Here is a 14,790-nt window from a genome sequence, read left to right as displayed (position 1 = left end):
GGGGGGGGGGGGGGCATGAACCAACTGGTTCATGGCTGAACAGTATAAACAGATTAATATCAATGAACTGATTATTGATCAATTGAACTGATTGGTAACAATAGTCATGAACTGATTAGTGACAATAGAACCAAAATCACAGACACAACTTGTGAGTGATAACAACATCTCACACTGTGAAGCATGCAGACAGATGTGAGCTTAAACAGAGTTCCATGAAAAAACAACAATATTCATTCTGTTAGAGCACTAAGGACAGAATGTGTCATGGAACGAGCCGTTACATCACGTAGGTAAAAGCGAATAAATGAGCAGGGTGTTGACCATGCAGCCGCAGTGCAAATGTCCTGCATTGACATACCGTTATGCAAGGCAGTCGAAGATGCGATACCCCTGGTCGAGTGTGCTTTGAGGTTGACAGGAGGCTCTAGATCTGATGCTCTGTAGGCTTCAGAAATGGCCTCACACAGCCAGTGAGACAAACGCTGGGTGGATAACGGGCGACCTGCAGATGCATCTCTATAATGCACAAACAATTGTTGAGTTTGACGCATTGCAGCTGTGCGCGCTATGTAACACGTCAACGCCCGCACCGGACAGAGAAGATGAAAAGATGCTTCTTCTTCTGATCTGTGGGGGAGAGGGAAAAATCCCTCCAACGATATCTGTCTTGATTTAAAGGAGCTCGTGATGTTTTTAGGCATAAAAGCTGGGTTTGGTCTTAAATCAGCTGAACTACCGTCAGCCTGGATTCTGAGACATGACGGAGCGGCAGAGAGGGCAGATAAATCACTCACCCTCTTAGCGGATGTTAAAGCCAGCAGCAGGGCTGTTTAAAGAGACAAGAATTTAAGTGAAACCTGATCCAGAGGCTCAAATGGGGCTTTGATCAGGGCTCGCAGGACCAGCGTTAAATCCCACTGTGGAACGAGTGGGCGTGAAACCGGCCTATGTCTTTGTACACCTTTTAGAAAACGCTTCATTAGCGGGTGATTAAAAGCTGTTCTGTCTCCGAACCCTTCGTGGCAGGAAGAGATGGCTGCAGCGTACGTTTTAATCGTGCTGAATGCCAACTTCCTATCCATCAGCTGTTGAAGAAAGGACAACACGCCGCCTAATGGACATGAGGTGGCCTCTAAACCTTTCTCTGTACACCAGCGCTGAAAGGCCGTTCACTTTGATGTGTACAGAGCTGTGGTAGATGCAGCGCGTGAATCTTGAATTGTGCGCACTACCTCCTGAGGGAGACCCATCCTCTCTAAGCGGGAACGCTCAGCGGCCAGACCCACAGGTGCTGGCCTATTTCCGGGTAACTCCTGATCGCTCCTCCTGCTTGAAGGAGAGCATCCTCCCTCCACGGCAGTTTCCACGGACGACCCGACAACAGACGTTGCAGGACTGGGAACCATGGAGCGTTCAAGCGCTCGGGAGCTACCAGGAGAGCTGTCAATCCCTCCTCCTGAACTCGGTTCAGGAACCGTAAAATCAGAGGAGGTGGGGGGAACGCGTACAGAAGCGTTTTGGGCCACGGGCTGTGAGCAAATGCATCCACCCCCAGCGGTGGATCGTCTCGCGGGCTCAGGGAAAACCATAATTGGCACTGAGCGTTCTCTCGCGTCGCAAACAGGTCCACAGCTGCTTTGCCAAACTTCTGCCACGTCTGAAACATCAGGTCTGGATGGAGGGTCCAGTCCGCGTGACGTGGGCCGCCCCTGGACATCACATCTGCTCCTCTGTTCAGAACACCGGGTATGTAAACCGCTCTGATGGAAAGCAGATTCTGGTGATCCCAACACAGTAGCTTTCGCGCAATGTGTAACATCTGGGCTGAACGCACACCCCCCTGGCGGTTTATGTACGCAGCCATCACCATATTGTCTGTGTGAATCAACACGTGTTGATTCTGTAGCACAGGAGCAAAGTGTTGAATCACATTCAGCACTGTGCGACACTCTAAAACATTGATGTGGGCTGATGTGTGGTGGGGCCACAGCGCCCCTACTGCTTGAGATAGGCATGTCCCCCCCCAGCCTGACAGCGACGCGTCCGTGAAGACTGACACGTGTGCCGTGGGTCTGTTGACGGGGACTCCCTCTGACAGAACCAGGGTGTTTCCCCAGTGTCGGAGGTCTGCTCTCACAGAGGGAGGGACAGTGATCATCTGTCTTTTGTGTTTTACTGGATCCACACGCAGACGCGCAAACCACCTCTGGAGGCGTCTCATGTGTAACAAACCCAGCGGAACCACTGTGTGAGCTGATGACATCATTCCCAACAGCTTCATGACGGAGACGGCTGTTATCACTTTGCCAGGTCTTATGTGGCGGAGTTGATTTTTTAGAGTGTCGATTCTTGTTTGTGATAAGCGAGCCTTCATGGTAATTGAATTTAATTCCACTCCCAGATTAACAATTGTCTGGGCCGGGAAAATCGAGCTTTTCTTCCAATTTATGGCGAAGCCCAGATTTAACAGGTGTGATGCCAACACCTGAGCCTGTATCAGCGCTTCCTGTCTGGAGTGTGACAGGAGCAGCAGGTCGTCCAGGTAAAACAAAACTCTCATCCCTGCTCTGTGCAGCGGATGCAGGGCTGTCTCCACACACTTTGAGAACGTACGAGGCGCGAGGGAATACCCGAAAGGCAGCCTGTTGTACTGATACTTCATCCCCTGAAAGGCGAAACGCAGAAATTTCCTGTGTTTTGGGATGATCGGTATGTGAAAATAAGCATCTTTTAGATCGATGGAAACAAACCAGTCGTTTCTCTGGATGTTGTCCAACAGCTGTCTGTTTGTCAACATGTGAAACGGTCTGTTCATGCATGATCGCTTTGTTGAAAGCTGACAGATCCAGAATCGGTCTCATCCCTCCGGTCCTCTTGGGGACCAGGAAGTAGCGTGAGTAAAACCCTGTGTTTTCCTCTTCGTTGGGAACTCTTGAGATTACGCCTTTTATCAGAAGCTCCTGAACTTCTGCATTTAAGGCTGAGATTTGGTCTGGTGATGACGGGACCGTCTCTATAACTCCTCCGAACGGAGGGGGTCGGGTTGCAAATTGCAGCGTGTAACCCTTGCATAACACTCTGTCCATCCATCTGTCCGGCGAACAGGTTTTTTGCCACTCTGCGTAACGTTCGTGGAGTGGACGTGCGTTTAAATGATGTGCCGTGTTTTGAACGGATGTCATCCAATCCTCCGCCTCGACCGCCGTCATGCGCCGCGGAAATGTTTTCCGCCTGACCCAAGGCGAGGCTTCCTCGAAAGGGCTGTTCTGCGCGCGCCCGTTGAGAGGCGAACGTTGAGAGGCAGAGGGCGTGACTTCATCAACGCCGTGCTGTCGAAGTGAAGGTTGTGAACCTCGCGGGAACGCACGTTTCCTCTGGAGGGACGCGCGCCGCTCTCGCTGAGGGCGGGGCTCGTCACTGGATTCGTACAGCTGTCTCATGCTTATGCCGCCGTGAGCTGCCGATCGCTGAGACGCGGTGGATGACGGCCGCTCGCGTTTGCTCAGGAGAGGCGTGTGTTGTTTTCGCTGAGAGCGGGGACCTCCACCGGACCCGGCCTGCGGTCCCACATTTATACCGATGTGAGCCGGTGAGCGCCGGGCAGCTGTGCGTGCATCATCAACACAGCGCCGTTTGGATGGGGGCTGCTTGCCTCGCTCGGGTGCGCGTTTAACACCGCTTGGGTGGTGATCGTGCGGGTCTGATTGACAACAAGTTATTTCGCATACCGTGGTGTTGCGTGAGCGTCTGGACATGTGTTGGAGCGACGGTGGGTTTAAAAAACCTTTATATAAGGACACCGGCTCTCTATGTGTGGAGGATGTGTGTGTAGCGGCTGTGAGCTCATCTGAATTTACAGACTGGCTAAAAACAGGCACTTTGATCATTGAAAAATCATTTATTTCAATTCCTGTGTCATTTATACACACATCCTCCGCAGACCGTCATTTCTTAAATCTTCTCCCCCGTGAGCTCTGCGGTTTGTTTGCCCCGAGCGCCGTCTGCAGGCGATCTCTGGGGAAACACTGAAGTGCAGGTTGCCGGAATGAGGAGGGGTGGTCTCTGACGGGCGGGGCTGGTGGTGGAGCTGGGCGAGACGAAGCTGCTGCTGCCGTGGAGCGCCGATGTTTCTGCCTCTGCTCTCGACGATCTCTCCAGCGGGCTGGGGGACGGGATGAGCCGCGCGGCTTGATGAGATGGCGCACAGCTTCCGACATCTCCTCCGACTGCTTCGAGTTCGCCAGCATGGTCTTCAAGCTGCTTCCGAACAGCGCGTCCGATGAGATGGGGCCCTCCATCAAGTCCTTGTGCAGCTTTTCCGGCAGCAAGGGAGAGTGACGAAGCCAGGTGGAACGTTGGATTACCGTCATCCACGCTGCAATCCTCGACAGGCAAACCGTGGAAGCGGCGCACATGTTGAGGATGGCGTCTGCCGATTTACACAGGGAGCTCTTTGTCTCCTCCGGCAGGTCTAAGGCCTCCAGCCTTTTCGACATGCTAAATGCTAGCAGCGCTGCGTTGTTGCTAGCTGCGGCCGCCTGAAAAGCACACTGGTGGGCTCTGTTGGAGAGCGCGGTCACCGCCTGGTCGTGTTTCCCCGGAGGGACGGGACGCTTCTCCAACCTGGACAGCTTCGCTCCAAAGGCTTCCGCGAGGCTTGGCTCAAGGGGGGGTACCGAGGGATAGCCCCGCTCGGTGAACCCCTCCACTCTGGTGATGGGGGCGTAAGTGGAGACGGGCGCCCTTAACCTACCAGGACCGGCCGCGGCCTCGTTCCAGTACGATGTCCCCGCTGGAAAACGAGGCCAAATGGGATCAGGACGGCGAGCCGGCGTGGAGCCAAACCTTCCCGCAAGATCATTCGATCTGAGCGGGGGGGACGGAGAGCCCCTTTACGTTAGCAGCTTCCCGGATAATGGCGGGCAGCTCCGAGAGGAGCGCGCCGACGGCAGGGAGCGGTGTGGTCGTTGAAGCGGGAAACCCCGGGGGAGTCGAGCATCCGCTCGGCCTCCCTCTTTCCAACACTGCACTCCCCGGGAGGGAACGAGTGTCGGGGCTGCTGCTAACGTCACCGGTCCCAGAGGAATCATCCGATTCACTCCGAGAGCCGGCGTTGAAGAAATCCATGGCGTCGTCCAGCGAGCAGTCTCCCGCCACGGACAGGCAGTCCTCGATGGTAGCTTTAAACAAGGCTGCTCTCCTCTGCCTTTCCTCCGGTGGAAGTTCGTCACAGAGGCGGCAGGAGAAAGCGCGGGCGACGTGGCGGGGACCCAGGCATCCCTCGCAGGTGTCGTGCCGGTCGAAGCTAAGCAAGTAACCGGTCTTGCAGGAGAGACACAAGCGGATGGTGCTGGAGCTGGACATGATGAAAAGGTCAGTTGTTTTATTATATTAGCTTGCTGAAGAAAAATGGGAGCAGATTACCCGCTCTTAATGTAATTTATACGGATCGGGTGGGGCCCACACAGCAGGTGGGCGTGGACTAATTTTTTCAGTATGATGCTTGCGCATAACGGGATAAACCCATCAGCGACAGCCTTAAAGGGCGAAGCCTATATGACATAGAACTCAAGATTTTGATCAGTTTTACTCCCCACTGCCTTTAGGGCATATCAACCAAGGTTTAAGCCAATCACTCAAAATCCCTAGGAGGAGGTCGTTAAAATTAGTCATGTATAAAAATTGAGAAACGCCCAAAAATGACCATTTGAACCAAAATGGTCGACTTCTTGTTGGGTTTGGACCAGGGCTCCAAGAGCCTTTTTCCATAGTTCCTGGATAGCTACAGATGTAAACATAGTTTCAGAATTATCGGTCAAAATATGGCTTGGGGCTGAAGTTTTAAAATATTGGAGGCTATTGGCCACTTATCATAAATTCCTGTTCAAGGGATGGACAATGATCAATCTTACTGATTTTGGTGCACCTCAGCTCAAAACTGTGGAATTTAGAGCCAAATGTATGGCGACAGCATTACGTCTTACTTCGAACCATGCCGCGACGCCCACATCCTCCACCGCAAACTGTCAGTGTTAGAAAGCAAGTTACACCAACATGTCTTCGATCACTGGACACATTATCATTGCTGGTTAGGTCACAGGGGTCAGAAACTTGACATTTCCCGTTCTCAGTGGACGCAGCTTAAGTGATGTGATTATGATGACCCTTTGGTCTTGCAGGGGACTGGATGTGGCTCAATCACTCAAGGTTGGATGTCTCGAGCAGTTTTCGTGTAGGAGCTATTAGCGTTTTGTTTTTCTTGGAGAGATGTCAAACTTTGAGGTCAGGCCCCGCCCCTTCAGCATGCTCGAAGTCTCACCATTTTGATCACTTTTCGTTCCCAATGCCTTATGAACAAAATGACCAAGTTGGAAACCGATTGAGCAAAATCCCTAGGAGGAATTCGCTCAAATGCGAAGGCTAAAAACCTAAAAAAAGTTGTGAAATCTGGGACCTCAATCCAAAATGGCCGTCTTCCTGTTTATCGTACAGCATTGATGCCAGAGGGTTTTCTGTGCATCTTTTGGAGTTGGACAAGTGTACCAAATTTCATGCTTCTACAACAAAGTAAGGTTAACGCGGAGGGTATTTTGAAAATTTACAGGTGGCACTGTTGAGCCGTTTCTGTTGTGATTTTTGAGACGCCCTTAAAATACGTCATTTTCACACAGTCCTGATATGTCCGCCAAATTTGGTGACTTTTGAGATACGTTTAGGCCTCCAAAAGGTCCATTCATTTGACGATTACAATAGGCCTTCGCAGCACTTTGCTGCTCGGGCCTAATAATAATGTGTATATGTTGTCATCATTGTATGTTCCCATACAATGGTGAAATTGGCTCTATGCATTTAACTCATCCACCACCAGGTGGAACAGTGGGTAGCTATTTAAGGTGCCCTGGGAGCATTTGGGGAAAGAGTGTCCTGCTCAGACACCCCGAGATGTGAAATAACTGGGGATTGAACCTGGGACTTTTGGGTCCCGAGTCGGCTGCCCTGCCTCTACCCCATCTCGGCCCCAAGATTGGACTTAAGACTTTCCTTTTTGATAATTCTTATAGTTAGGGTTGTCTGTAGGGTAGTCTTAAACGACTGGAGGACAAAATAACCTTGTTTCCTAAATGAATTGTTAAAATTCAATAGTTTTCATTTGATACTAGGGCGGCTGTGGCTGAGTGGTTAGAGCAACCGTCCTCCAATTCAAAATGTGGGGGTTCGAATCCACCAGCAGTCACATGCCGAAGTGTCCCTGGGCAAGACTGAACCCCTCATCGCCTCCAATGTGTGTCCCATCGGTGTATGAATGTGATAAAGCACTGATTAGACTCTTTAGAATGATTTGTTCAATTAGCTTTGTAGAGATGTAGTAGAGTGTTGTATGAATGGGCAAATGAGGACACAGATTATAGTGTAAAGAACTTTGAGTATCTCAATAAGATAGAACGGGCTATACAAGTACAGTCCATTTCCATTACTATTTTTATCTTAACGCGATTCTCAACCTGTCATTGTGTATCTATTCCTCCTTCCTGTTACTCTCAAACCCAGTCGGTCGAAGCAGATAGCCGCTTGTCCTGAGCCTGGTTCTGCAAAAGGTTTCTTCCTCATGAAGAAGATTTTCCTTTCCACTGTTATCTTCGTGCTTGCTCAGATGACAGGTCTCCAACGAAGTTAAATTCAAAGCAGTCTGATCCTCAGATAAATAGTGTTAACTTATATATATATATATATATATATATATATATATATATATATATATATATAAATGTTTCTGTTCAGTGCCCTGAGATGACTTCTGTTGTGACGGTGCTATATAAATAAACTGAATTGAATTGTTTTGAATGTGGGAGGCAAGCGAGCAGGCGCCAAAACAAAGTTTGGTGCTGGGGGGTCGTGGCAGCAAACGTAGTTCCGGGATGGCATAGATTCACGGTTTCAAAGTCTTCATAGCACAATGGATTAGTTGTTAGAACTGGGTTCAATCCCTGGTTTGGACCTGGGGTCTTTCTGTGTGGAGTCTGCATGCTCTCCGGGCACTCCAATTTCCTCCCACAGTCCAAAAAACATGCATGTTAGACTGCCTTCAGGCCCAGGCCTCCCTTGAAAAAGATATATGTGATTTTGATGGGATATGCCTGGTTAAATATATGTTAATAAAATAAATAAATAAAATATTTTGCATCAAAGTGATTGCTGCATTCAACTGACCTTGTAGGATGAGATTTAGCCACCTGGCCCTCTACTGTGGAACTATGGTTCTTCCCAGAGCCTGGATTGGCACTTTGTGAAAGTGGAGATCCATAAAGAGGCACATTTTGTCCCATAATACAGCATCTATCTGATGAAGTGGTCATCTGCTCTCAAAGTTATGCTTGATAAGCCATCAGCAGGGATCAGGTGTTCAGAGTACGCACTGAAGGCACAGCTAATTTGTAAGACTTTTCTGTCTGGTTGGATAGAAAGTATTTTCAAGGGGAGAAGTGGGGCTTCCTGTCAATATGGAGGTCTTTGGGTACAGGCACGCTGCAACCGCCAGCTCAAATGGAAGTTTTTGGTGAAGACCACACTTTCCATACATTCACAGTCCTGCCCACCACAAGGCATTTCTCTTTATAGGACTTGCTGTACAAGTAAGTAGACACTTGATTTCAGTTGGACTATGCTGGTTGACAAGCCACCAGACAGGGAGAACTGGCTCTAGTACAAGGACTATTTCACAGACTCAATGGCTCCCTGGGAATGTTTCAAGCCAAGGCACACTACACAAGTCTGGTGGTTGTCCCAACTTGAAATTCTGTTTTCACACAGGTAGGTTCATGCCTGTGAATTCTCTTTTGCTTTTGTGGAAGCCCTGATGTTCCAGGAATGTTTGGCTTTAAAGCTATGATGTAGCTGGCAACAGCTAAGCTATCTATGTGTGGCTAGGCTGTGGGGTGAGGTCCCCAGTGGATAGCTTGTACAGTGGGAGGATTGTTATTTTCGCACATCCAATGTCTTTTTTTAACTTATTCTTGCAAATGAAAACTTGGTCGATACAAGTTTGTTACTGCCACCCAGTGAGCAAGTTTGGAACTTCCAACATATGAAAGAGCAATATTTCTGCTAGGTACAAACTCTATTAATTTAACAGAAAATCTCTCACTCTTTATTGCTCATTTTTCTCTGTCCTGAGGCTGACTGCAGGACTGACCTGTAAGATTGCATTCAGGAGTTGCTGGTTTCACAGTCAGAACTTTTGGATCATTGTAGTCTCTGTTTTGTAAAAGCACCTTGGCCACAGATGGGCCACTGCTACTCGCAGAGTGGACAATGAGCAGGTGAAGCAGCAGGCGTTTGCAGTGCTCATAGACCTCTGGGTGCTGGTGATCAAAGCCTGAAAAGAAAGGATCAATGAAACTCTGTTAGCAAAATATCTAATAAACTGTTAGACTGATTTAGTGAAACTCTCAGAAAGAAATCACTGAATGTATATCCAAGTTAACACAATTAAAGATGGCTGCCACAGCAAACAATATTAGAAAAACAAACTTGCTATAACTCAGTCAGTTTTACAGATATGGAGCAAAGATTTTATGCAGTAGTAGTTGAGAGTATTTTCCATCACATCCTCAGCATACTAATACCGGTACATCACATTAGAGCTTTGCTTAAAACTTGGCCTGCATAAGAGTGTGCAATATGTATTCCTCCTAGGAATGAAAGTGTGTTTTTAATACAGCATGTCGAAATGTAATGACTCAGTAATGTCTATAAAACTATTCATAGTTAGGTTTGTGGAAAGTGTCCAAAGAGCCCAAACAGAAACAAATTACCTATAAACACAGCATGTAGCAAGAGATACACATAGGCACTCCACTCTACTTTTACTCCATGATCCACAATGAGGTCTGTCAGTAGGATGATTGCAATATTACACCTGAAAAACAGAAAATGTGCGTTGGGTCAACAGAAAAACATTATTTTGAAGTGAGAAGCTGTATTTAGAAAAAGGTTTAGGCAAGAAGAAATAGGACAGTGACAGGGCTGAAGAGACGAGACAGGAATTTAAGGAGCTGCAACGTAGAGCAAAGAGGGAGGTAGCTAAGGCAAAGCAGAAGGCATATGATGAGTTCTAATGTGAACTAATGCAAAGCAGAAGGCGAATGTCTGATGTTCTAATGTGACGAGAGCATGATGGGAAGATGAAAGTAGCACTTTGAGGAACTTATGAATGAACACAATGAAAGGGAAAGAAGGGTAGAGGTCATAAAAATTGTGGACCAGGAAGTGTCAAAGATTAGTGAAGGTGAAGTTCGGAAAGCTCTGAAAAGAATGAAGAAGGGGAAGGCAGTAGGACCTGATGACATACTAGTGGAGGTTTGGAAATGTCTTGGAGAGATGGCAGTGAAGTTTTTGACTCAAATATTCAATGACATATTTGAAGATGAGAAAATCATCTTAGGAATGGAGGAGCAGTGTACTGGTGCCCATTTTTAAGAACAAGGATCCTTGTACACGTACACATGTACACTCAGCACTTTGGTTGGCTTTGTTGCTGTTTTAAGTGCTCTATAAATAAAGTGGTATGGCATGGTATTGGTCATTGCCCTGCGATAGACTTGCGACCTGTCCAGGGTGCGCCCCGCATCTCGCACAGTGATAGCTGGACATGGGCACCAGTGACCCCCCACGACCCAAAAAGGACGAAGTGGGTAAAAGATAATGGATGAATGGATAGATGGGTGATGTACAGAGTTGTAGCAACTACAGGGGAATTAAGTTGATGAATTGCATGATGAAGATCTGGGAAAGGGTTGTGGAAGCTAGACTTAGACCAGAGGTGACTATCTGTGAGCAGCAGTATGGTTTCATGTCAAGAAAGAGCACCACAGATGCCATCTTTGTTTCGAGAATGCTGATGGAGAAGTACAGAGAGGGTCAGAACGTACTCCATAGTGTCTGTGGATTTAGAAAAAGCACACAACAGGGGGCTGAGGGAGGAGGTGTGGTATTACATGAGGAAATCTGGAGTGGCAGAGAAGTATGTTAGACTGGTACAGGACATGTATGAGGACAGCAGGAAAAATATGAGGACAGCAGGACAGTGGTGAGATGTGCTGTAGGAGTGACGGATAGTTTCAAGTTGGAGGTGGGAGTGCATCAAGAATCAGCTCTGAGTAGGGGTTGAACGACTACATAATTTTTAAACTCGACATTAACATAATAAAACTCGAGTAGAACTCGAGTACTTGATGACATCATAGATCTCAAGATACAAAAATAAATAAATAAATAAAACCGCAAAAAAAGGTAATTATTTACAAAAAAGACCAACAAAACATTGAGAGCATATATTATGCTGCTACCATTTATCATGCAGCAAATAAGTCACAGGAAAAACTAAACTATTAGTTTTTATTATTAAGCTGCAAACGTGAAGAAACGTGCAGCACGTCAAAACCGAAACTAAAAACAGTGGGGTGTTGACCTCCCCACACCACCGCCAGCTGTGGTGTGCATTAAGTTTAGTTTTAGAGGTTAATATGTTTATAGATTTTTTTTTATAGATTTAGAAATTAATATTTTTTGCTTTTTGTTTGTGAAACAAGGTCAGAGGAAGTTGGTTCTGGTTCGGTCGATTGGACCCGGTTTTACACCATACTCTGTGACCTGCAACAGTGCACGCAACACCGCCCCCTACGGTCACAAAATATGGTGCAACACCGGTTCGCAACGTGCTCCAAACAGTCAGGAAGTTGATTCATTTTCGGTTTCCTTACGGTAGTTTAATCAGAAGATTTATCTTTAGTGAAATATTTCCATACTATTGATGCATTTCTACCCGTTTGTCAAGACTGGGTCTGCTCTGCTCCATCCGTCTGCTTGGAGGAATCATTTTGTAACCCGCGCCCAGTGCGGATCACGTGACGCGATGACGTAACGGTGGCGTAATGATGTCACCACGAATACTCGACATGAAATTAAAAACCTCGATAGGTGTCCTAGGAATCGATGTGTAGATTACTCGAGTAGTCTGTTAAAGCCCTAGCTCTGAGCCCCTTCTTGTTTGCTCTGGTGATGGACCGACTAACAGATGAGGTCAGGCAGGAATCCCCGTGGATTATGATGTTTGCAGATGACATTGTGATCTGTGGTGAGAACAGGGAACAGGTAGAAGAGAACTTGGAGAGGTGGAGGTATGTACTTGAAAAATGATGAATGAAAGTCGGCCGTAGTAAGACAGCCGTAGTAAGACAGCCGTAGTAAGACAGCCGTAGTAAGACAGTACATGTGTGTGTGAATGAGAGGGAGGCTGGTGGAACAGTGAGGCTAGAAGAAGCAAAGGTCACAAAGTTCAGTTCAATTGAATTCAATTCAGTTTCAATTCAGTTTATTTATATAGAGCCATGGCACAACAGAAGTCATCTCAGGGCACTGAACATAAACATTCATATATATATAAAAATAAGTTAATAACATTACTTTTCTGAGGAGCAGACTGCTGTGAGTTTAACTTCATCACAGACTCTCATCTTGAGCAAGCATAAAGGCAACAGCGGAAAGGAAAAGCTCCCTCATGAGGAAGAAACTAAAGGTGCAGGACTTCAAGCAGAGGCCAGACTGTGATGGTTTGGACATGTCCAGAGGAGGGACAGTGTGTATGTTGGTAGCAGGATGTTAGAAATGCAGCTGCCAGGAAAAAGACAAAGAGGGAGGTTAAAGAGGAGATACATGGATGCAGTTAGAGAGGACATAGAGGTAGATGGAGTCAGGACAGAGGATGCAGAGGACAGAGTGAGATGGAGGAGGATGACTTGCTGTGGAGACCCCTGGAGTGGGAAAAACCGAAAGAAAAAGTGTACCTGTGAAGAGGCACCGCAGGGGTATTTGTCTCTGGCAAATAGTCCACTAGAGGAGCCCAACAGCCCCCTGATGGAGGGAAGGGGAGAGGCTCTGGCTGGTTGTGATCCATTACTTTTAAACGCCAGTTTGCATAAAGAGGCATGGAGTCACCTGGAGAGAGAATAAAAAAGCAAAAATAGTATTGGATGGTGGGAAAGAATTTTAAATTGTTCTTAGTGAAATAGAGAAAGGGTTTTCTGCTTACTCTTCTCATCTTCATAGGAACCTCCAGAACTGCTGCTGTAACGAGATTCCAGACGGTGGTGCTGGCGGTTTAGGTTGCTGTTCAGACCAGAGTAGATATCCAGGTGGGTGTAACTGTAGAACACATGTGCTTTGTTTACAAAACCTGTGCCAGCCTGTGAGTTTTTCTCCCTGAACTATTTGTAAGCTGGTGTCAGATGATAAAGAATTTAATCTTTTCATTGTTAGATTTCTTTAAACAGTTTCAAAAAGGGAAGAGGGTTTCAAACTATTCATACTTCCTCTGGATGGAGAAAAATTCCAAAGAGGTCTTTAAAAAAAAAATTTCATTTTTAACATCTTCACTGTTATTCCAACAGCAACACAGCCCTCATCTGCCACCTTTACTTTCAAGCAGCTTTTTTGTTTCTCTTTACATCTTTGCCCACTTGAACCACCAGCAGTCTGACTGTTGGTCCCTGACCTAAAGAGACACCCCCTTCAGCTAAAATTTTTACTCCAATAAAAAGAGATAAAGCTCTTCTCTCTGTTCGTCATCACTTTTATCTGGTCATGCTCCAACTGAAGAGTGGTCCCACAGATTCAACAGACAGACAGACAGACAGACAGTTTGAGAACCACTGAAGCAGGAGATCTTTTACAGGAATAATGCATTGCATATAATTTTCACATGTAAGAAATTACAATTTACAAACTGAACAGGGAGACTTTCTGATATCAGCATTGCATTTCATCAAGTAAAATGATGAAGCAAAACCACAAGATGTTGATTAGTGTTTTTAGATATTTTTCCTAAAGTTGAGGTCAAAAAGCTGATTAAAAAAAAAGATTCAGAAAGTTTGCGATTGCATTTATTGTTTTTTTATCAGTATCGGCCTCCAATACCAGCATAATTTATGTATCGTAATTTTCCGATCCAACCTGCAGAGAGTTTCGATCCATGATGCATGTCTGTGTCTGTTGAACCTTCTCATGTGATTCCCTGCAAGCTGCTCTGCAAGTTGGCATCAAACTATGGATTTCCAGATTGAAGGCGTGTCTCATGAACCCATATACATACATAAGACCCACCTCACATTCAGCAAATCTGCACAACAATGGTGGAATTAGTGATCCTCTTACCAGCTTGGCTTTTGAGATACACCGACACCCTGAGAAGCTCTTTTTATACCCAATCATGTTGTCAATTGACCTAATTAGTGTTAATTGGTCTTCCAGCTGTTCGTTATATGCTCAATTTCCTTTTTCCAGCCACTTATTGCTACTTGTCCCAACTTTTTTGGGATTTGTTGACACTGTGAAATTTTGAATCAACATATTTTTCCTTTAAAATGTTACATTTACTCAGATTAATCTTTTGATCTGTCATCTATGTTCTATTACGAATAAAATATTGACATTTGCCATCTCTACATCATTGCATTCTGTTTTTATTCACAATTTGCTTAGTGTCCCAACTTTTTTGGAATCCAGTTTGTATATATACACATACATACATACATACATACATACATACATACATACATACATATACACATATATACATATACATATACACATATATACATATACACATATATATACATATACAAATACACATATATATATACATATACAAATACACATATATATACATATACAAATACACATATATATATATATACATATACAAATACACATACATATATATACATATACAAA

General features: G+C 46.0%; 1 protein-coding gene across 1 annotated transcript in view; it reads right to left on the bottom strand.

The window, feature by feature from the left end:
• fryl (furry homolog, like) overlaps positions 1-14,790 on the bottom strand; it is a gene marked incomplete at its 5' end in the record, with an annotated part of 218,864 nt that overhangs the window by 79,292 nt on the left and 124,782 nt on the right. Inside the window, 4 exon segments of the mRNA XM_037674389.1 lie at positions 9,194-9,376; positions 9,816-9,919; positions 12,846-12,996; positions 13,091-13,203. Of these exon segments, the coding sequence (XP_037530317.1) occupies positions 9,194-9,376; positions 9,816-9,919; positions 12,846-12,996; positions 13,091-13,203 (551 nt within the window).

This window comes from Nematolebias whitei, chromosome 3, assembly GCF_014905685.2.
Source record: "Nematolebias whitei isolate Nwh7 chromosome 3, NemWhi1, whole genome shotgun sequence".
NCBI classification, from domain to species: Eukaryota; Metazoa; Chordata; class Actinopteri; order Cyprinodontiformes; family Rivulidae; genus Nematolebias; species Nematolebias whitei.
The sequence above is the reverse complement of the archived record's forward strand: the minus strand, read 5'-3'. Positions and strand labels throughout refer to the sequence as shown.